This window comes from Haemaphysalis longicornis, unplaced genomic scaffold (assembly GCF_048455015.1).
Source record: "Haemaphysalis longicornis isolate Haplotype H1 unplaced genomic scaffold, Haemaphysalis longicornis Haplotype H1 scaffold_2, whole genome shotgun sequence".
Taxonomy (NCBI): domain Eukaryota; kingdom Metazoa; phylum Arthropoda; class Arachnida; order Ixodida; family Ixodidae; genus Haemaphysalis; species Haemaphysalis longicornis.
Genome location: NW_027526295.1, coordinates 67748679 through 67772497, shown reverse-complemented (window position 1 = coordinate 67772497; position 23819 = coordinate 67748679). Strand labels below are relative to the sequence as shown.

At 51.8% G+C, this 23819-nt stretch overlaps 1 protein-coding gene across 1 annotated transcript in view; it reads right to left on the bottom strand.

Moving 5' to 3' along the window:
* Positions 1-8480: 8480 nt before the first annotated feature.
* The window catches only part of LOC144168035 (uncharacterized), a 50228-nt gene continuing 34889 nt past the window's right edge, over positions 8481-23819 (bottom strand). The window contains exon 8 of the mRNA XM_077697125.1: positions 8481-8765. Coding sequence (XP_077553251.1) covers positions 8481-8765 — 285 coding nt within the window. The remainder of the gene's footprint in view (positions 8766-23819) is intronic.

Genomic DNA, 23819 nt, shown 5'->3' with positions numbered 1-23819 from the left:
TGCCATCCGCCTCGTTACATGCCTGGTTCCATTGCTGGGCGCACAGCACCCTGCAGTGCTTTTCGATCTGTTGAGTTCGGCGATCCGTTTCCTCAGTCGACGGTTGGTGCGTTGTTTGAGCCAGCGGGCCTTCAGTGAGCTCTTGGTTTCCAGAAGGTGCGCCAAGCCACTGTCCATGTTGTCGATGTCCTCGTCCGTTTCTATTTCTTGAGTAGCGTCGTCCACCGTCTTCATGATGTCGGTGGTCCACTCTTCTATGTCTTCTATGTCGTCGTGTGTTTCGGGTAGCGCTCTGCGAAACGCCTCCCAGTCCGTGAGCTTGTGCGTTTTCTTGCCGTAGTTGTTGCGGCCGGCGAGCGGGATTCGGACCTCCACTATCATGTGGTCGCTGCCAAGGTCTGCTCCCGTGTTGCGCCATTGCGCTTCACGCGAGCATGCCGTCCCGATCTTGACGAACGTCAGGTCCGGGGTGGTATCCCTCGCCACAGACGCACTGGTTTTTGTGGGTTGCGACGGGCCCGTCACCAGGTTGAAGCCCGCGTCTATGGCGTCCTGTAATACTTCACTTCCCTTAACCGTCGTTCGGGCGTGTCCCCAAGCCTGGTTCAGGGCGTTGAAGTCGCCGCATACCACTATCGTGTTCCCGCCGGCCAGCCGGGCCGCCTTGTGCATGAGGGCCTTGAAGCGCTGCTGGTGGTGGAGCGGGTTACTGTACACGTGCACCACGAATGCGCTTTCCTTCTTCCTTTTACCCGTAACGAGCTCGAGCATGCAGTGCTCCGCCGAGCTGTTGGTCAGGAGCGTGTGCTCGACGAAGGTTATCCCCCCCCCCCCTTCGAACCAGAATGCACGTACCTCTGTTTCTGCGCCGTTTGCCGTTGAGCACCACGCTGTGTCCCGTCGTGGGTTCTGCGTGAGTACGGTACCCCTGTAATCTCGGCGGGGGACCATCGCAGTGGGTTTCTTGCTGTAGTATTGTGTCGGGCTTGCGCTTGAGCTGCCTTATGTGTTGTAGCACCGCTTTTCTGAGAACGCTTTGCAGTTCCAGTGCCAGACCAGGAGGTCCTTTATTGGCACTGGGGCTGCGGCTGAGGCTGCGGAAGCTGCTGTGCTGCGACGGGTTGTCCCATCCATAGTTGCTGCAGTTTGGCAATGATCTGGTTCTCCAGTCCCTGTATCTGGGCTTGCGTTTGTGCTTGTAGTTGCGTGAACGCGTTCTGTAGTCCCTGCACTGCCTGCTCGAGGGCCGTGAGGCACTCGTTCATTGTGTGAGTCGTTTGCTCGAGGGCCGTGAGTCGCTGATTGGAGATCTTTGCATTGGCTTTTAGGCGATCTGGACGCTCGTCTTGCGTGTCTAGTCTTGCGTTGATTCTGCGGTCTCTGGCGCTCTCCACCGCCCGTCGTTAGGGGTTCGGCTCCGACGGGCGGGCCGCCCTAGGGTCAGTTTCTGGCTCTGGTTCGTCTTCGGTCATTATTTCTTGGTGTCGCACTAGCGTCGGTTGGGGTTGTGGTTGCGGCGTTGCTGGCTGCACGGCCTGCTGCTGCGGCTGCTGTTGGTGCATCGAGATCAGCATGGCGAGCTTCTCGTTGATCTCCTTGATGGTGGCATCTTGCTCGTCGATCTTTTTCTTGAACTTCTCGTTTTCCACGCGCAGAGCCGAAACGGCACCGCTTTCCTCCTGGGTCTTGGTCTTAGCTTGCTGTTGCCTCTGGGACTGGAGCCTCATCGTGGGCGCCATCTTGACCGCGTCGGCCCATGCTACCTTATCCCAGGGCTGGGACGGCGATCTTCTCCGACGGCTGGCGCTCCTTCCCCGCTTCGCGCTGTTGCTCCTGTTTCTCCGGTGGCTGGCGCTTCGCTGACGTGACTCTCGCCTCGGTGCGAGGGGCGGGAAACTTGCCGGTTCGGGTACCCGTCCCTGTCACTGTTGCTGCAGGGTCTCGATCTTTCGTTCCCACTGTCTCTTGGTTACCACAAACGGCTTCTTATATTTGTTCTTGCACTCCCGTTCGCCCGTCGGGTGTTGCCCCCGCAGAGCTTGCAGTGGGGCTTGCACTCCCTCTCGTGGTCGGCGCCGGGGTTGGCGGCTCCGCACGTGAAACATATTCTGGTGTTAGGATATGGGCCCACGTCGCTCCTGTGTCCCACTTTGCCGCACTTTCTGCAGACTTCGAAGTGCTTGCGGTATAAGCTGCATCACACTAGCATGGAACCGTACTTCACGTAGTTGGGTACCTTCTGCCCCGCAAAGAGGACGATCACGGTCGTCGTGTTGCCAATCCGGTGCACCTCCACAGCTAGCGGGCTGTACTGGTTAACTATGTTGTCGTTGATTTCTTCTGGGGTGTCTTCGATCGCCACGCCGCGAATGACTCCCTTGACCGTGCCTTCGGGCACCATGCGGTACGCGTTGATCTCGTAAGTGGACCCTCCGATGTCAAGGGCCCTGATCTTGGAGTATACGTCGGCGCTGCGCTCGTCCGGCGTGCTGACCACGATGATGATAACAAGATGTGCGACGAAGAGAACCAGTCTCGAAAACGGAACTCCAGACACTACCAATAAATAAGACAAAGGTTGTTTGCAATTCAAAAAGAAACACGTATATATGATACGTCTTTTTTTTTCTTCTACTAATTCGTGAAGGCAGAAGCGGGTCCCTGTCGTGCAAACCTTTGCAGTCAAATTGGTTCTCCAGCATGCTGGTGCGCGGCCGTAGTCAGCCCAGTAGCGCTACGTCACTGAGGCAGCCTCCCGGCCTTGAAAACCTTCTCTAGGTGGCGTTGGTTCTAGTCTATTAAGTGCGAACTGGGAATAGATAATGCAAGAGGGTAATTAAATGAAGTGATTGTCAGAGAAAAATTCCCCGCATTTCCCCGAGGGGAAGAATGTGAAAGTGCGAATGCACGAGTTGAATTTGCGCGGTTCGGTAATGTTCGCGAAAGAGAGATCACACACACACACACACAACTACAAAGAAAGAAAGATGCATTTATTCACAGACACCTATTTGTGTTGTCGTTGTACTTGATTGCTAGAGCGGATCTCAGCTTTGAAATTTCGTGTCAGTACTCCTTTAAGCGGGTGCATTAGCCCTTCTCACGCCCGATTCCTGGCCAATCCCCCCCGTGGGTATGTGCCATGTCAGCGGCCAGGCAGCGCGCGCCCATCTCCCCCCGTTGCCAAGGAAGACGAGGAGATTCCTGGCCAATCCCCCACGTGGGTATGCTATGCGGACATCGCCGGTGGACGCAGGTACAGGGTCGCTTAAGAAGTGCATTCGCACTTAACTGGCCAATCCCCGACGTGGGTATGTTATGCGGACATCGCCGGTGGACGCAGGTTCAGGGTCGCTTAAGAAGTGCATTGCACTTAAAACAACAAAACAGAACGGCCACTGAGTTCGCCGGACCGCTTTGCTCTACGGACCCTCCTTTTTGAATCCCAAAACAGATTTTACGCTTCTGACGCTCGCGGCATTTTGTCACTGATCCACGATACAGTGAAAAGGCAAGCTAGCGCTGCACTACGTATTCGTAACGGCTACGCAAACCAGTAGTGTTTAATGAAAGTGAGCGCTCAAGTGCACAGGCGCGCAAAAGCACGGCGCACTGCAGCAGACGAGCCTGCGCTGTCCGCCGGACTCGCTGATTTTTACGCACGATCGTCGCCGATCGCGTCACTTTTTTATTTTTGATGGGCGGTAGTTGAAAAGTTCTTCGCAACAAGAATATTAGTTTAAACAAGAAGCTCTCACTTCAAGTTCCACTTCACAAGACCATCGATGAAACTGCGAGCGGCAGAGTGCCGTCACCGTCCCAGCAGTTTCCTCGACGCTGTAAACGTATTTGGCGCTGCTAAGCTGTTTCCCTTTGTGCCAAGTTGATCGCCGGAGGAGATCGGACGCGTCGGAGATGGGCTGGAGAGCATGCCGCAAAACAATCGGGAGTATCGGGCTCATTTGTCTACTGTCAATACGGGATCCTATGAAACCCCCGCAGCTTTGTACTACCCGGAAGCACTGGCCGGAAGTTGGTTTGGCCTCATACCATGCAGCGCCTCCTGGACAGCTCAGGAGCCCTATAACTCCTTTGAAGAAATCAGAGTAACCCCTCTTGTAGCACCTCTGGAAACAAAATCGGGACTGGCCACCATATGGAAGACAGGCACCCCCCCCCCACACACACACACGACAAACAAATGACTGGATGCTATCGTGGGCATGTGACCGATCCAGCGACTCCGCATAAAAAAATATCCTCTACCAAATACATGAAACCAAGCCTACACAAGGACAAGGGATAGGGCAAGATCAAATTCATTCGAAGAATATTCTAAAATTAGGAAAACACATTATACACCGACTCCGGGATGTGCCAGAGTACGAGGCAGCAATTGTCTGGCCACCTTTGTGACTACATGACTCTCCTACAGGAACGAACTAGAGGTTGGAGCCATCCTCTTGGCTATGTAAACAGCGGAAGTACCCAACAGAGGGGTAACATCATTGCAGGCTCTCAAAGGGCATTAGACTGTTGGCTGCAGGCAGAATACTTAAACGCTTTGGTAAAATACTCCCATCCACAAGGAATAAAGTTAACGTCACTTGGACACCTGGACAAAAGGCTGTGGAGGAGAACGAGGCACTGACCAAGAGGCACACGAACTCACATGGCGTGCTCCGTGCAACCACGACGACAGTACTGCTCTCCCCGAAAAACGTTCAGAAAGCCGCCTCATCCTATGCCTAGGCACACGATCCTTCCCCGGGTCACAAGAGGGTCTCAGTGCCGAAGAATTGCATGACTCTATGGAGGATAAACCAACACAAGTATCTGCAAATTTATGTGGGCAAAGAAGTTCGGTGGGAACATCAGAGATGAACTTAAAAATGTGCTAAATTAGGGGAAACATCCATTCCCTTCCATGTAACGTAGCTATTTCAAAGGGTATGCCCTAGGGAGAACAAGTCAAAAGGTGTACTGAAGGGCGTGTTGGTACATTATATCGTTTAAAAGCAGCGCGGAAAACGGGAATAAGGCAGGAAGAGACGACACTAGCGCTTGTGTCGTCTGTTCCTGCCTTAGTCCCGTCTTTCCGCGCTGTTTTCAAAAGAACAAGTCAGACATTACATATTCCACTCCCATCGAGACATGGGAGGCAGCTCCGACAAGCTCGTTACCTCAAGGTCAACGTGAGCTTATTGAGAGGGCAAGGGAAGGAGCTGCTGCATCTGGGGCCGTGGATTTCGGTTTCCACCGTTCCCCTCTTGAGCTTCATACCATCTGTTACCTCATTTCCCTGAATACAAACTAATTCTTCTTCAACCAAGACCTTCGCTCTGTCTTCGTCTTAGCAAAAAAAACGAAAAAAAAAACTACAAGAAATGTTCAGTCCGGCCAAGACATTAGCGAATAAACACTGAAACACTGACACTGTCGCCTCCTTGCTCAAATTGACCAACACGCCTAGGCCACACGTCTTAAGCCACAGAAGCGCTGAGGGCCTTAGTCTCTCCTGGGCCGCGGCGATTAAACACCCTTGCTGCTAGTCTTTCTCTCTTCGCTGACCTTCAGCCCTCGTGACGCACACACACTAAATGCATCAACCCCGTTCCAAAACGCTCCCTGGACGTCGAAGTAACGCTACAGATCGCGTCGTACATCTTGAGCCCAAAAGGGTGATGTCACCTGCAACTTTTTTATTATACAGCTGTGTCTGATGGGTATCCTTCACACCTAGCACATAATATTTCCCACAAGTAAATATCCTTTAAGCACATACTCTTGATTCAATTTATTTCGGGATAGTTCGAATAGGGCGCGAGTTGCAGTCGTTTCCCATAACCACACGCCTCCCGGAAGAGCCCATGTATTGAGAGCAGGCAGGAGTTCCTAATTACGTACATCTCCATTATGAACAACCTCATTATGACAAGTACGTGATAAATGAACTATTGTTATGCCCATTCATGTATTTATTATAGTGGCCCACCCGGGCACCACCGGGTACCACCGCGAGTAGCTCATAAATTGTATGGCGCAGTGTAGACGATACACGGCTACCCATAATCGCCAGATGAGCCCGCCTACTTACTCGTGACATAGTAGAGGCCAGCTAAAGGCGTTGGGCCTTGGATTGGCATATCCGTGCCACTACGCATATTGTGAAATGAACAACGGTGAGAACTGCCGATTGCATTCATTCAGGTGTCCGAGACTTAATAGGAAACTTTCAAGGACGCAATATACCTCCAAGCCGAGAGAACGGGATAGGTGCATGAATAGACGCACGAAAAAACGCATGTGATAGACTGCGCAGCATACCTAAAAAAATGCAATACTACCAGTACAGGAACTTTACACCCAAAAATTATCTCTAGAAGTATTGAGCCAGTATAATTCTAATCAAACATTGTTTGAGTTGAATTATCATGTTCATAGAAGCCCGTATGAACTGAGAACGTGCTTGGTTGTAAAGTGCCGTTCACGGACAGCCTATGGTGATCAAAGGTTAAAATGGCAAACTCCTCACCTCCTAAATCAGTACCCTGATATTCTGGATTTCATTCAATGGCGTAGCTGAAACAAAGTGTATAAATTATGAAAAAAGAAATTGCTGAGGCAAATAAAAATTACCGCTGACAGCAGTTGTTAGCGATCTAATTTTTGTCAATGCCCATGCAGTGCCAGAAGGATCTGTACGTTGAGATTTCCTTCTTTCTTGTTTTGTTTGTTCCGATATCAGATGTGGGTTGATATTTTTGTTCTCGTATGATTACACAGTGTGCACCTTTTGTTTTGGCCAACGTATGTAACTCGCTTTATTGTATTTTTTGTTTTTTTGTTTATTTTGTTATCTTCTTCCTCTAGTTGATCCCTGTGATCCCGCTGCTCCCCTGATTGTTACGGGTGGCAGGGCCCCGTCGGGCAGTTTTGTTTGCCTTTAGCCATGCCATCCAAGGCAGTTTGTATTGAATTGTCTAAAATAAACGGATACAAAAACAACAACAACTGGGCTCCCTCGGACTGTATTCCGCGAGCGGCTTTCCGGCCGACCCCGCGGGAGCAGTACTGGAGGGCCATAGCGATGCGTGGTGATCTGGCGTTAAAACCTTAGAGGCGCATTCGGCAAGGTCTCAACGCGCAAACCGTGAAAGGCTGCCTGGTTGCGGCGGTGGCAGAGAAACGAGAAGACGTTCGTTAATTATGGGGCGACTCACCTGATAACATTCGTATGGGACTTTCGAATTCATGACCCACGGGCTTAAAAAGCAGTATGTACTAACACGAGAAGTTTACGCGCCCATAGAAATGTTCCTCACTGCCTAATTCGCTTCTTTTTAAAATATATATATTCTGCAATGAAATAAAAAATAAACACGCAACACATTTTCGTTTATCTAGCTCCTATTAGATGGTGCTAGCTGTGTAACTAGCAAAGTTTTTGTCTTTATTTCTGTACAAGAAATGTGCATTTCTAAAATAAGCAAACTAGGCAGTTGTGAACATTTATATGGATTTGTGAAACTTTTCGCATTGGTGCACGATGCTTTTTAAGCCCGTGGGTCACGATGTGAACAGGTGAGGCCCCTTTGAACTCGGGCAGCGTACCCAGCTGCGCACGCGGCCAGAAATCAGCAGCAGCAGCCACCCGTGCAACCGAGGGAAGAGCCAAAGATAGCCCCGCTTAAAATGAGGTGTAAATTCAACGACATCCTATGTTTTCCCTTCCTGCCCTTTTCACTCTCAAGGTGGTTCTGTCTTGAAATACCCGGAACAAACTCAACCAGGTCGGTGAATAAACACGGGCTTTGCGCGAAAAAGACACCACACACAGGAAGGACAGGACGAGCGCAAACTCCCAGTTAAACTTTATTGGACAGACCATACAAATATAAGTAAACTATTATCTGGTACATTGAAGTGTGGCAAAGTCTACGTAGGGCAGGCCGGACGCTGTATCAATGACCGTATGCGTGAGCATGACCTCCGTCAAAAACAAAACTAATGTCTACTTGCCCGCTCACGAGTGGCGAGTGTGAACTGCTGTTAAAAGAAGTTAAGGTTCTGCGCAGGTCCAGTGACACGAAGGAACGGGAAATTTCAGAGGCCTACGATGTAAGAAAGAAGGGAGAAGGATGAGTGAGTGACACATCGGTGTTTCTTCATAAACCAGAGATTGTATATCTTGACAAGTGTCTGTAGCGTTGTGATAGAGCAGCCTTTAAAGATTGCATTAATTGTAGGAATGGGAATGTGTGACCAGATGACAGTGTACTTATATTTGTATTATCTGTCCAACAAAGTTAAGTTGGGAGTTTGCGGTCGTCCTGTCCTTCTTGTGTGTGGTGTCTTTTTCGCGCAAAGCCCATGTTTATTCACCACGTAGCACCAACTCGCCCAACAACAAGTTCCTCTCAACCAGGTCGTCGCCTTAGGTGCAGCCGCGCAATTTTTAATCGGCCCCGAAGGCCCATCTAACGCAGGAAGAAGGCCTCCCAGCAGAAGAGGCCGTTGCCCAGGTAGCCGCGGTCGCAGGCGCAGCGTCCCTTGGTCGAGCCCAGCGCCACGACGCAGGACGCGTGCAGGTTGCAGTCGTCGTCGGCCAGGCACGGCTGGAGGCCGTCCACGTCGGTGCGCAGCCGCTCTTCCTCGCTCAGCCGACTCGCCTTGCCGCCACCGCCACCGCCGCCGCCTCGGGGCCGCTGGCCGCGTCTCAGGGCCGAGCTGCCACGGTGCCGGTGGCCGCGCCAGCGGGCTGGCTGCGTCACAGAAACCCGCACACACTGCAGCCGCAACGGTCGTTTGATGGCAAGATAAGCCCTCATTCACACAGCCGTTTTTCACCCCACCACGTCACCATCACGTCACCGTCTTCCGTCATGGGCGACGGTTTTTCAGGCGATTTCTCGCCGAAAACGGTGCGATGGTGACGGGAGGCCAAGCTCTACGTTCCCGTCGCGTTGTGCCCCGCGGTAAACCAGCCAATCAGAAAACACATTTTTACGGATAAAGTTGGCGAAAAGTGAGCACAAGCCATTTTCTTTACTTTTCAGATTAAGCACGCTCAATTCCAGGCTAAACTGATCACTAGGCAGACGACCCTGTACAATGACGGAGAGCTCCAGTACGAACGCTACTCAGTTCACGTCTCCGTCGCGGTTTCTTGACGTGGTGGTGCCGTGACGGAGAAGATGACGGCTGTGTGAATGAGGGCTTATATGAATGAGGGCTTCTGTGTGAATGAGGGCTTCCGCCTGGCCCGGAAAAAGAAACGGCTCAGGTGGAAGAGTTCTACACCTAGTCATCCCGCGCGAAAGCGAAGGCTAGGTACACAGAGTTTCGTGAAAGTGTTTCTTTGCTGAGATGTCGCAGCATGCCGCCTAGCTATATCTACCGGATGGCTGGATTCATGGCTTCTCTAGCGCTGAAGTGCACGCACAGACGGCCAATGCTTTCGCTTAAAGGGGCCATACAGACGAAATACAAGTCTGTTTTGTTCGAAAGATTCCGTGTTTTATATTGGCCCCAGCGCTTTTCCGGCAGCAAATGATGCCTTATTCACTGAGAAATTAATCGATTTAGGTTAAAATTTTGATTCTTCCGCCAAACTGTGTGTTTTTGTGACTTCTGCCGTGGAGTCAGAAGTGCGCGTATTCAAACGAAATTCCACTGCGTAATTGGGCTCTGCAGCCTTGCTTCGCTTGCTTGCCGTCAGTCCTCCAAGATGGCGCTACCATACTCAGCCACGGACCATTGTCTACCGTTGCTTGGTTTTTGACCGCAACTGGGTTGTTTTTGTTACGGTAGAAAGTAACCGTTACGGTAGAAAGTAAACATGGTCGCGTAAGACAACGTCGCTTACGCCAATCGGCCAGTGTGGTGTAAGACAACTCCAAAGCGGCGAACTGCTGTGCAGCTAAAAAGAGCATAGTGCGCCCATTACCAACAGCAGTGCGCATCGGTACTTCTACGTTTACGGCCATTTTCGTAACTTTCGTTGTTGAACGCACCATTGTTACTGCTGTAAAATGAATATGCATTCCATTTAAGCGAAAATAGCTCGCTCGGCAGTCTTATAAGCCGTGCTTAATTTGCGTTTCCTTTTCCCGGCCTCAGCCAATCGCAAAGCTGGGCACATATGGCATCATGGGCTCTGTGGCGGGAAATGAGCTAGTGGGTCGCATTGCCATTCCCTTTTTTCCTCATTATGTAGGTTCTTTGATCGAAGTGTGCGTTAAAAGTGGTGTCACAGTGTGATTCTAACGAGGCAATCTTTCGAATGAACCAAACTCGTGTTTTGTCTGCATGACCCCTTTAACTATCAAGCGCAAGCGAATAGCTGTTTCACCCTCGTCATCATTAGGCTAGCGTAATTGATCACCGCCAGAAACAATATACGTCCACAAGTTGCCACAAGCTGCCCGTTCTGATCCATTTCGTTCGGTTGAAAGTATACGACTACATAGTCTTGTTAACTTGGAACGCCGTTATCGGCTAATTGCACAGCTTTTGATATAACGAAAACGGCCATTTGGATAAAGGTTATTGAGCGAAGAATACGATGTCGCGAGGACAACGGCTGACACAAAACTGCGAAAAATGAGAACAAAAATTCACAGCATATCCACGGGGTGAATGATGATGAGTGGGCGAAGCTCCTGGGGAAATCATCGGTAAAACCGTGACTCTTCAGTGAAAGTTCGCGCACTACATCTGTGTCCGAACGTAACGTCTAGAAAGTCTCGCTTAAACCGCGCGTCGGCACCTTGGGGCTGAGCTCGCCTGATGCGTTTTGCAGACGCCTCACGAGCTCTCACTGCATCGGGGTCTGCCTGCCGATACGCGCGCTTTCTCGCGGCTTCCCGTTCTCTGACGTTTTGGAGATCCTCTTCGCGCCGCAGCAGTGCCGCTTCGCGTACGGCAGGGTCCTCGCGCCGTTGCCGTGACGCTTGGGCCTCTCGTTCTCGAACGCTCGGATCTTGGTGGCGTCGTCGCGCAGCCAGACGACACGCTTCGGCCTCCCGCTCTCGTACGGCAGGATCTTGGCGGGCGGCGTCGCGCAGCTTCACGGAGCGCTTCTGCCTCGCGGGCTCGCACATCTGCAGCCTTATCCATCGGGCGACTCCGAGCGCGCGCCAACAGCGAACGGATTTTATTACAACGCTCCCCGCCATCTAGTAAACAATCCAAGAACTAAACTAGAGGTAGCCACGTCATCTAGTAAACAATCCAAGCGCATCTTTTCATCATATACAAGTACCGCCATCTAGTAAACAATCCAAGAACTAAACTAGAGGTAGCCACGCCATCTAGTAAACAATCCAAGAACTAAACTAGAGGTGGCTACATACATACGTCGAGGATGGACAGACCCACGCCTTAAGGAGCTTCGCCCCTAAAAAAACATAATAAAGGACGATAGGTTGCAGGTGCGTTATGGGTGTGTAAGCATGGCTGCACAGTCATACGATACACCACGGCGTCATTCTTTTGCACACGGCGACGTCGTGCTCGAAGCTTTTCGTGCGAGAACAAGCGCTCGTGTTGTGTTATTGTCTCGTCTCGCAATGTTAGCTCTGTCCCAGTCCAATAAGGGCTGAGCGCTTATAGCTGCTGTGCGAACGCCGCGGCATAGCATAAGAACGCTTGAAAAATGGTAGACCCAAAAGCCCAAACGCGCGCGGAATAGCTACAAAAGTTGTCTTCTAGTAAAAAGAATACTCTTTTTTGAAAGGGTAGCCGAGGACAGGAAATTTCAACGGTGTATATAAGTCCAGAGATAAATGTGAGCGCACAAGAAGACGCACCCGCATAGCAGCAGTGGTCTAGAACTCCAACAAAAGCATAGGAGAAAAGGAGACAGAGAGAGTGGCGAGGGGGGGGGGCAACTTTCTATTTCTGTGGATGTCCAGTCCCAGCGAGTGTTCTTTAGGTCGGACAGGTGCGTGAGGCAATCTTTATCCCTAGTAGTGGTCAGGAGCTGTAGCTTGTTTGAGGAGCTCACGGTCATGTACAGCCAGGTTGGGGGAGAGTTGGGTAAGAGAAGCTGGGGTAAAAAGAGGTCTTCGCCAATGGCGCTTGGCGTGGAATCTGAAGCGCCACATGCGGGGCAATTTGGGCGTGGATATCGGTAACCTGAAATAGATGAGGTAGATGATGTGTCCGGTGGGGAGGGATGGTGTTTGTAATTGTCGCCATAATCTCGCTACGGCCGGAGAAAGAGAGGTGTGGGGGGAGGTAGTTCTAGCCTCTCTAAACGATAGCGTGTGGGGCTATCGCTATATTAAGCAAGGGTTCGCCAGCTCTTCCTGCACCATGCTGGGAGACGTCTGCGTCTGGTGCTCGGTTCCCGAAATACGATAGCCACTTCTGAAATGATAAGAAAGAAAGTCTAGAAAAAGGAGCCTGTAGTGCGCACTGAGCTCACGACCTTTCAGCTACACACGCCCTCCCCTTCCTTTACTATCCATGTGCATGAAGTGTAGCCTAGGCTCGGAGTTGATAGCCAGCGGTGCTCTGGCAACTCGGTAGGTAGGACGGAGCTTATCGTAACACCCGGGACGTGACTCGATTGTCTACAGCCCGCCAAGAGCAGTTGACCGGCGGGAAACACTGTCATGCTCCCTACCGAGCAAAGGCAGCGAAAACAGAGGCCCTTGCTATGCATATAGTTATAGTGCAATAAAGAATTAGCGGCTCGTTGAATGAAAACCGCAAGAAAAGCTAGCAGTCTAGGATCCCAAGAAAATCACTAGAACGCATACGGAGAATAGAGTGTTTTGGTGCCCACTCGAAGGACACTGGGCCCTCAATCGTGGGATTATGCGGGATCAATCTTCGCCTGGGGTGCGTGTTTCGATCGTGATATCCTTATTAGGCTCTACATTTCTCTGCGGGTGCTCGCCGTCCGCTATCAGCTGGGTTTATCAATCGTCTGCGGAAATACGTCATCTCCGCTAACCGGAAGCTACGACTGAGGCAGGCAGATGCTAGGCCTTTCCTGAATATGGATTACGGCGCTGCGGTAGCTGGGGTGTGGGAAGGAGGACAATAATATTTAAGGCAGAGGCAAAAGACGGATACGTGATTTCAGCCGGCGCCGAACCTGTGCAGCAAAGTTCGTTCTACGCCCTGTCGGTGGTAAACATGCTCGGAAGATGCGGTCGCCCGACGTGCCCTCGAATGACGGTATCACAACAAAGCGCTTCTCCCACCGGCACTGATCCGCGGCACCAACATTGGTCGCCTAAGCAAGAAACAGGGCCGAAAGAGTACCGCCTGTCTCCTAAAAACCAAGGAAAGCCTTGATGATGAACATGATGTGCCCTAAAACAAATAAAACTCAATGTATAGCGTCAAATTATACTATTTTGACAATTACTTTTCGAATTTCCCGCGGCTCTGTCCCCGCCTCAAGCTCTCTCTGGCAAACGACGAATGGCGCCACTGGGACTAGTTAAAAATTAACCCTTTAAATAGGTAAGGATGCCATCGCAGTGAATAGACATGTAAGAATCCTCGCCATAACCCAACAGCGATACAGCAGAACCGATCTCACATCTGTAAAAACACCAAAAATCATTAACCTTTTGGTCCACACTGTAAAATGCCAAACTAAGGGAAGAGCGTGAATAGAGAGGAAACGATTAAAATCATGAAGGCCCGATATCATGAGCCAGATATCGTAAAGCCTTCCGTGCATTATTTAAACTTACCCACAATGAAGAAAAATTTACCACCCCTCCTGGGGAAAGTCGAGAGAAGCGTGAAAGTTTGCCAACACAGAACTGCGTCAGAAGTGCATCAAAACCTCCGCTGAAAGTGCGTCCAATCGATCGTTAAACCTTCAAAGGCCCAAATCACAAACGAAGAACAAGCCCATGCGACGATTTTTGGCGCACAAGGAAACGCATTTACGAACGATCTCAGTGTATAATACCGATACGTGGTTTATGAGGTAAACGTATACTATCGTACTCCTCCTTCATGATCGATGCTTGTACTGCCTTGTATAGATAAGTTAATTTTTCGCGATTTTCAAGTAACCTTTTAACACAACGGAAGCCAGCTTTCACGCACACAGGCTTGTGTCCAGTGATCTTATCACAGCTTTTTGGTCGACCAACCCTACGGGGAAATGCATTAGCTTTTCAGCAGGACGCAATCGTCCCACTAGGAAAGCCTTCGCTTGAACAGCTTTTGCTTAAAAAAAATAAACAGCATCATCAGGACAGCATATGAGGCAACCTTGAATCTCCCAGTGTTCGCCCTCACCGAAAAGATCCTCAAATCGGGTCTTTATGACTCCTTTTAAAGAATCAGCCACTTGGGAAAAAGTAACCAGTGCACTAGCAGGGGAGAATCGACGTGAGCAAAGTTCCAATTGCACGCCGTTCCAAATTCGTCCCCCACAGTCACAAAGTGCCTTTCGGAGTATTTCTGTGCTCTGTCAAATTAGAATCGTTGCTCCTCCAAGGCCACGACCTGTTATCCTGGCTTTCGGAGATGGATTTCGATTTCTATTGAATTATAAAAGTTTCGACAAGTGTGTTCTTAGGACATTTTTATTCGGCATTCTGCAAGACGGCTACAGTGTCTTTTTGTACGTGCCGTTGTTTTATTTTTAGTTTTACTGATTGGCCCTTCACCTGTTCTCTGTGAGCCTGCTGCCCGCGGTGTCGACGTGGACAGTTCTGGCCTTGTACCTCAACTATTAAGCTTCGCTTAAAAGAAAATTGGCACAGGACATCGTATGGAAGATAGGCTTGCCTCAGGAGAAGAAGGGACTTGGCACCATGATGGACATGTTTCTAATACAGCGACTACTCTTAAGAATCCTCCCCTTCCCAACAACATGGAATTAAACCTACACAAGGAGATGCGACAAGCCAGGAATAAAGTCTTACGAGGCAATTTCCAAAACTACGAAAACACAGTATCACCTACGCCGGAATGTACGGAAGTACGAAAAATTTTCCTGACAATTACAATACCCCAAAGAGAAATTTGAGCACAGCGCGAACTGAACTCTTCAGGGCGATTGCTTCGGCAGCGGACACGTTCGGATTCTGGCGTCGGCGGTGCTGCGCCCCTGCTCGGGCAGAACTTATTTCGTCCGACGGTGTGATCGCCTCATCAGCGAAAGCACGACGGCGCGCTCTATACTCTGACCTTCCTGCGCAGCACGTCGCCGCCGCGGAACATGTCTCGCGCGGCACCCTCGGTATACCGCCCTGCCCCTTTCACTTTCGTCATGCTCCCCTCCTCCGCTCTCCTGCTCACTCTACCTACGGTGCCCTGTTCGTTCTCGGTGCCCTGTTCGTTTGATGGAGCTACACATTGTTAACCCTGCTAAGGTGCTTTTTGTCTGTGTATGCATTTTTTATCTTTATCTTCCTTTTTTGAAGTGCTGCTTTTCTAACAGTACATCCGTAATTCTACTGCTTTGATGCATAATTATTGTTTAAGGAAACGCAATCTGTTTGATTTGTATGACAAGTGTATTTCTACATTTGCATTCCCCTTTTGTTTCCCCTCCACCTACACTAATGCCCGTGAGGGCGATGTAGGTATCTGTATAAATAAAATCTCGGTTACAGTGCCAACAGCGACGGATGGCGCAAAACCGCAAGAGCGGGTGCTTCCAAGCTGTGAATTAAAACAAAAATTATTGTAGTGCACCACCGCTGCAACCTTTATAACTTCAGGATTTCTATACGTACAGGAACGGAGAAATGGAAATTCTAGCCGCCCCCTTTGCAATCCAACCTGCGGAACGGTAGGAGCATAAACATCATTACAGACTCACAAAAGACCGTTATATTGCCTGCTGCAGGCAGAGTGATTAAACGCTTCGACAAGTTTCTCCCACCCACAATGAAGAAAGTTCATATCACATGGGCACTCGTACACGAGTGTCTGGAAGGGAACAAGGCAGCCGGCTACCCTACTTCCCTCACCGTCTTCCGTGCCACAAAAAGGCCTCAGCACCGAAGGATCGCAAGTCCTGCACAGTGTAACCAACAGATACATATACAAATCTAGTCAGGCGGAGATGTTATGTGTGAAAAATCCGGCATTAACCTGAAACTCTGCTAAATCAGTGGAAACATGCACCCTCTTCTATGCAACCTGCCCAGGTCCAAGTGTTCGGGGGAGATATCTTCAAACATTACATATTCCCCTTCTTTGGAGTAGGCAGCTTTCCCCCTTATTCCCCTTCATGTTCCCCTTCTATGGAGTAGGTAGGCAGCTTTGAAAGGCTGGTCAAATCAAGATCGGCGTGAGCTGATTGAGAGGGCAAGAGAAGGAGCGACCACATGAGCGGCCCTCGACTTCAGGTTGCGCCCTTGAGCTCCCTACTATCTCTTTACCGCCCTATTCCCAAACCCTTACTGTTGGGGTTGTGTTTCGTATGTACGAAAGATGAGAAACGTTTAAAGAATTCTGAAAATTGCATGTGTGGAAAGTTTAGGGAAAGGTTGATGCGCGTAGACGGGGCGTAAACGATCGACCGCGTGCGCATGTTCCGTAAATAATGACAATGGAAACTACTTGGCCCTTCATAGAGGATGATGCGGATATAAGCACGTCAAGGATCAGACGCATATTTTAAATACGCGTGAAGACCGGCGCGGCTGTTAAATTTTCGAGGGCTTCTCCATTTTGAATGAACAAGGCACTAGATTAAACGCGAATCTGGAGGGCCTATTTGGAGAGAGAGAGAGAGCAACTTTATTTAGTCGCCTGCAGAGCGGTTTCGGACGACCCTTTCACGAGAGGTTCATCCTAGCCGTGACGCGGCCTGGACGTCGTCCCGGCTTGACCCTAGGACCTGCGCCCTTGCTTCCCCGCTCGGGTCGGAGAGAGCCACCACTCCCCCTCCCCTCTGTGGGGTCGCTCGGTCGCTGCAAACCTAGGGCCGCCGAGACCTGCTGGACTGCCTGGAGTTGCACGTCGTAGTCATAAGTCCACTTCGCCGCCTCTAAGGGTGGTGGAAGCGTCGTTTCTTCTGCTGCCTTCGTCGCGCTGATTCTGCAGTCCCACATGATATGGGTCAGCGTGGCCCGCTCACACTCACAGAGTTTGCACACATCACTGTCGTACACCATTGGGCACATGTACTTCGCGAGCACCGGGGTGATCACGGAGTCCGTCTGTAATTGTCTGTATAATACGGCCTCCTCCCGAGTCAACCTCGGGTGGGGAGGCGGCATCGTTCGTCGACACAGTCTGTACCACCGCACAACGTCGTTGTAGCTGGTCATCGTATCCTTGGTTCCGTCGTAATCTTCGGCGCCTGCGTCCACGTCGTCCGAGGCGGCCTGGGCGCTGTTCGTCGCGCGGCGTGCAAGTCCTCGCGCGACTGCGTTGGCCGTCTCGTTGTGGTTCGCGTTGCCCACCTGGCCCGCCACGGTTCTACCCATGTGGGCCGGGAACCACTTGAGCACCACACTGCCTCTACTGAAGCAGCCGTTGGCTTCGGCCTTGCGCAGAATGCGCGCGGCCTCACCGCACACACTGTTCTTGGCATAGTTGCGGATCGCCGTTTTCGAGTCGCAAAGGACCGTCGTGCACCCGGGGTCTGCTAGGGCGAGTGCCACCGCTACCTCCTCGGCCTGATGTGTTTTCTTGGCGTGAACGCTCGCCGCCGTCTTCGTGTCTCCCGTCATGGCTGTCACCACCACCGCCGCGTAGACGTCTTCTTCATCTTGGTGTCTCGCAGCATCCACATACACTGCCCCGTTGTCGCTTGCGTATAGGTCTACCAGGGCCTTGGCCCGAGCGGTCCTTCGTTCCTTGTTATGTTCTGGGTTCATATTGCGAGGGATAGGACAGACGACGAGCCGTGCCCGCGTTCCCTCTGGCAGCGGTTCCCCTGCTGGTTGTCCTCCATCCTTGGGCACGTTCCCCAGGCGTCGGAGGATGTACCGTCCCGTTCTGGTGCCCGACAGGCGCTCAAACTGCGCCGTCTTCTGTGCTTCCGCGATTTCGTCGAGGGTGTTGTGCACCCCCAACGCCGCGAGTTTGTCAGTGTTCGTACTTCTGATGAGGCCGAGAGCCGTCTTGTACGCCTTACGTATTGTCGCCTCGATCTTGGCTTTCTCGCACGCCCTCCAGTTGTGAAACGCGGCGACGTACGCGACGTGGCTTATGACGAAGGACTGTACAAGCCTCATCAGGTTCTCCTCCTTCATGCCCCCCCTTCTGTTGGAGACTCGGCGGACAAGGCGCATGGCCGCGTCGGCTTTCGTGGTCAGCTTGGTTACTGTGGCGCCGTTGACCCTCGTTCGTTCGAGAAGCATGCCCAGCACCCTGATTTGGTCGACCTCCGGGATGACCTGTCTGTTTGCCGTGTGTAAGACGATGCTTGACCGGTCGTCTCTTTTGCGTTTCCTAACGCCCTTCGGTGGGAGTATCAGCAACTGCGACTTGGTCGGAGAGCAGACGAGGCCCGATCCGTCGAGCTGTTCTTCGATTGCGTCTATAGCTTCTTGCAAAGCGGTCTCGATATGTCCGTCGCTGCCTTCTGGGACCCACAGCGTGACGTCGTCGGCGTAGATGGTGTGGCGGACGGCCGCCACCCTTTCCAACCGATTTGCCACGCCGATCATCACCAGGTTGAACAGCAGCGGGGAAATGACTGAACCCTGCGGCGTGCCGACGCTGCCAAGCTTCTCTTCGGGCAGCTGCAGGTCTCCCGCGCAGATCTTGGTCGTTCTGTTCGTCAAAAAGTCCCTGATGTAGTAGTACGTCCGCCCTCCCATGTTGAGTTTAGAGACTTGTCCTAGGATTGCCGAGTGTCGGACCTTGTCGAACGCACTCTGCAGATCCAGGCCAAGCACCGCTCTATTGTCTCTGGTCATTGTGTCGTCGTCCAGGATCTCGTGTTTTAGCAGGATCATGGCGTCCTGCGTGCTCAGCTTATTTCTGAATCCTATGAGGGAGTTGGGGTAGAGCTCTGCGTCTTCTAGGTAGCGTTGCCACCGGTTCATGAGGACGTGCTCCAGCACCTTCCCCACGCACGACGTGAGTGAAATTGGTCGAAGGTTCTCTATGCTCGGGGGCCTGCCGGGTTTTGGGATAAGGATCGTTTTGGCCGCCTTCCACTGCTTGGGGAGTTGGCCTGCGCGCCAGCACTTGTTGAAGTAGCGCGTCAGCGCCTCCACTGCCGCGTCGTTTAGGTTCCTGAGCGCCTTGTTGGTGACCCTGTCAGGTCCCGCCGCCGATCTTCTGTTGAGATTCTGCAGCGCGTCGCGCACTTCCCATGGTTCTATGTCCTTGTCTAGCTCCGCATTCTCCTCTCCGAGGTAACCCGGATGGTCCTCGGTGGGGGTGGTCGGGAGGTACTTGGCATCCAGTGCTTTCTTGACCTCGTCCTCTCCCAGTTCCATGATGGCCCTATGGAGCGTACGGGCAAGGTTGTTGTGTTGGGTACTCTTGGTCGTGGTCTCGTCCAGGAGGTGTCGTAGCATGTTCCACGTCTTTCCCGTGTGCATCATGCCGTCCGCCTCGTTACACGCCTGGTTCCATTGCTGGGCGCACAGCACCCTGCAGTGCTTTTCGATCTGTTTGTTGAGTTCGGCGATCCGTTTCCTCAGCCGACGGTTGGTGCGTTGTTTTAGCCAGCGGGCCTTCAGTGAGCTCTTGGCTTCCAGAAGGTGCGCCAAGCGGCTGTCCATCTTGTCGATGCCCTCGTCCGTTTCTATTTCTTGAGTAGCGTCGTCCACCGTCTTCATGATGGCGGTGGTCCACTCTTCTATGTCTTGTATGTCGTCGTGCGTTTCGGGTAGCGCCCGGCGAAACGCTTCCCAGTCCGTGAGCTTGTGCGTTTTCTTGCCGTAGTTGTTGCGGCCGGCGAGCGGGATTCGGACCTCCACTATCATGTGGTCGCTGCCAAGGTCTGCTCCCGTGTTGCGCCATTGCGCTTCACGCGAGCACGCCGTCCCCATCTTGACGAACGTCAGGTCCGGGGTGGTATTCCTCGCCACCGACGTACCGGTTCTTGTGGGTTGCGACGGGTCCGTCACCAGGTTGAAGCCCGCGTCTATGGCATCCTGTAGTAGTTCTCTTCCCTTGACCGTCGTTCTGGCGTGTCCCCAAGCCTGGTTTGGGGCGTTGAAGTCGCCGCATACTACTACTGTGTTCCCGCCGCCTAGCCGGGCCGCCTTGTGCATGAGGGCCTTGAAGCGCTGCTGGTGGTGGAGCGGGTTACTGTATACGTTCACCACGAATGCGCTTTCCTTCTTCCTTTTACCCGTAACGAGCTCGACCATGCAGTGCTCCGCCGTGCTGTTGGTCAGAAGCGTGTGCTCGACGAAGGTGATCCCCCTCCGAACCAGAATGCACGTACCTCTGTGTCTGCGCCGTTTGCCGTTGAGCACCACGCTGTGTCCCGTAGTTGGTTCTGCGTGGGTACGGTACCCCTGTAATTTCGGCGGGGGACCTTCGCAGTGGGTTTCTTGCAGTAGTATTGCGTCGGGCTTGCGCTTGAGCTGCCTTAAGTGTTGTTGTAGCACCGCTTTTCGTCGTGAGAACCCGTTGCAGTTCCAGTGCCAGACCAGGAGGTCCTTTATTGGCACTGGGGCTGCGACTGCGGAAGTTGCTGTGCTACGGCGGGTTGTCCCATCCATAGTTGCTGCAGTTTGGTAATGATCTCGTTCTCCAGTCCCTGTATCTGGGCTTGAATTTGTGCTTGTAATTGCGTGAACGCGTTCTGTAGTCCCTGCACTGCATGCTCGAGGGCCGTGAGGCGCTCGTTCATTGCGTGAGTCGTTTGCTCGAGGGCCGTGAGTCGCTCGTTGGTGATCTTTGCATTGGCTTCTAGGCGATCCAGCCGCTCGTCTTGCTTGTCGAGTCTTGCGTTGATCCTGCGGTCTCTGGCGCTCTCCACCGCCCGTCGTTTGGGGTTTGGCTCCGACGGGCGGGCCGCCCTAGGGTCAGTTTCCGGCTCTGGTTCGTCTTCGTTCATTATTTCTTGGTGTCGCGCTAGTGTCGGTTGGGGTTGTGGTTGCGGCGTTGTTGGCTGCACGGCCTGCTGCTGCAGCTGTTGGTGCATCGAGATCAGCATGGCGAGCTTCTCGTTGATCTCCTTGATGGTGGCGTCTTGCTCGACGATCTTTTGCTTAAGCTTCTCGTTTTCTGCGCGCAGAGCCGTAACGGCACCGCTTTCCTCCTGGGTCTTGGTCTTAGCTTGTTGTTGCCTCTGGGACTGGAGTCTCGTCGTGGGCGCCATCTTGACCGCGTCGGCCCACGCGACCTTCTCCCGGGGCTGGGACGGCGATCGTCTCCGACGGCTGGCGCTCCTTCCCCGCCTCGCGCTGTTGCTCCTGTCTCGCCGGCGGCTGGCGCTTCGTTGACGCGACTCTCGCCTCGGTGCGAGTGGCGGGAAACTTGCCGGTTCTGGTACCCGTCCCTGTCGCTGTTGCTGCAGAATCTCGATCTTACGTTCCCACTGTCTCTTGGTTACCACAAACGGCTTCTTATATCTGTTCTATTTAAAAACTATTCCATATGCGACAGTGAACTGCAGAAGGCGTTAGGGGCTTTTTTCTTCAAACTTTTTGGGTGTACCTTTCTACTATGCCTTTCCGGCTACCAAGCTTCAGTTTTGTATTTGTTCTTGTAATATTGTTACCGCTGTCCTCTCACCTCCCCGTCCAATTAGCGCTTTTACGACATCAGTCACAGAGTCCATCGTGATTAACTTTAACAGACAGTTCGGAGGTTGCGTTTATGAGAAAATGTGTCGCCAAAAGGGAAGGATAGGATTTAGTGCTAACTGATGAGACTTGAAAAGACGCGGTGATTTATATTGTTAAAATTTACAAATGTGCGAATATTGCCGCAGCCGGATGCAGCTGTGGAACACCGGCTGGTGGGTCAGACATTGATGAAGCGGGCCCTCAAACAACAAAGGGCTGCTTAAGTATTCCGCAAAAATTGTCGCTTAAAAAACAGCTGTCTGGCAAAGTTAATACGCCATCCGGCCTATATTAGACAAGTCCATGAAGCGACACTTGGCCACGTGGGACCGGCACATTGTAAGTGTTCATGCGTGGACTCGAGAGGAACGTAGGAACTACGGCTCCGGAGTTATAATTATTCTGGAATTATTCCGACCGGCGGTGACCACGGAATAGAAAATGAATAGATTGACGGCAGTACTCGGAAGAATGGATAGTGTTAATCTGCCCTTCTTCGCCATAGAATGGGCTAGGTCTATAGGCGACTTGTATCAATTCTTGACTGTGACTTATGCTCTTGAAACCAAATCAGTACCATCGCAGCGACTGACTGCTGCCTTTATTATCTTACCTGACAAGAATGACGCATTTCTTGTTGCCTCGCTTGTTCCTTTCATGATAGGCAGGTAAGCCTATCAAGAACGGAACAAGCGGGGAACAAAAAATGCGCCATTTTTTTCGGTTAAGATATTCGGGCGCGCCAAGGTGAGCCATAGCACAGGCAGTGGCGCATTTATATGAATACGTAAGATCCCGCTGAAGAGTCGAATGACGGCACTGTTTCCTCGACATTTTTTTATATAGCTGGATAGCATACATCAGCAATTCTTTGTCTGCTGTCAGCCACGCTTACAGACCAAATAAATTTTTTATAACACCTCTGTGAATGTGAAAGCGTGCTTGCCTAATTAAACGCTTCAGACGCCTTGTTTCCGTCTCGCGTTGTCGAAGGACGCTTGTAATCTTGCCGCTTGAGACGGCTTGCCTCGCGACCCGCCTTCGCGTTTTGTAGTGGCTCCGATCAGTCTCCTACGCGTTGCGCCGCTGCTTCTTCATGCCGCCATGCAATAGGGGAGTTGACGAGGATGAGGAATCTATTAGCGCCAGAATGTGGCGAAGCGGTCAGGACCTGCGGCTGTGCGCGGTCGCTAGCTCTACTCTCCACTGCGGCGGCGTCTGGGCCCCAGATTCCCACGCTGTTGAGCTAGCTGTAAAGAATTTCGGCCGCCATTTGTCTTTCGGGCCTCATTCCGGATCGTGCGGTGATTTCCAGCAGTACGCTGCGCCGTATTTCATTTTCACCCCAGTTATCCTTTTGTCTTGTATTTGCGGTGAACATTCGCTGTGTAAATAGTGGTAGATAGACGCTTCTTCAACTGACCACCTTTCTGTATCCGTTAACGATTGCTTCACACCCCTCTACGACAGATACACTCTAATGCAACGAACCAAACAGTACGGCGGCGTTGAGGCAGCCGATGTCACACTTGCTGTGATTGTTCCACCGTGCATTCTACAAACGCCTGAAGAAGCGGAAGCATTGCGGTAGCGTCATCCTATCCGTGCAATCACGGCGCACTGGGAATAAAAAGGAACTCAAGCATGTTTTTAACAAAGAGCCTCTGCGATAGTTTGCGCTTAAAGAGACCCTGCAACAGTTTTTCCGACTTCTTTCATTCTAAGACACCTCAGTACTCCTTATGATGTACTGAAAGAGAAAGACGTGTGTTGAATTGTTGAACGGCTATGCGAGTATTGTGGGCGGCGGCATGTTGCACATCTTCTGTTGGTGTAGACGCTTCAGAGTCTATCGCCAAATACACCGCACCGATGAAATTTGTAGAACAAGTGTCGCGTGGAAGGCAGCGCGTTAATTCTATGAGCGGTAATGACGTGGTGCCTACAGTGGCGCGTGGCTAGTGCGACGCATGTGTCCTCTAGCTATCATCAGCGTCATTTTTCCTTTGCGACACTTGCGTTCTACCTCGGTTACTATGACTGCAAGGCTTCGCCAATCAATCTTGATAGGCTACCATCACATTATCGGCGGTGGTGTGCTTCACTACC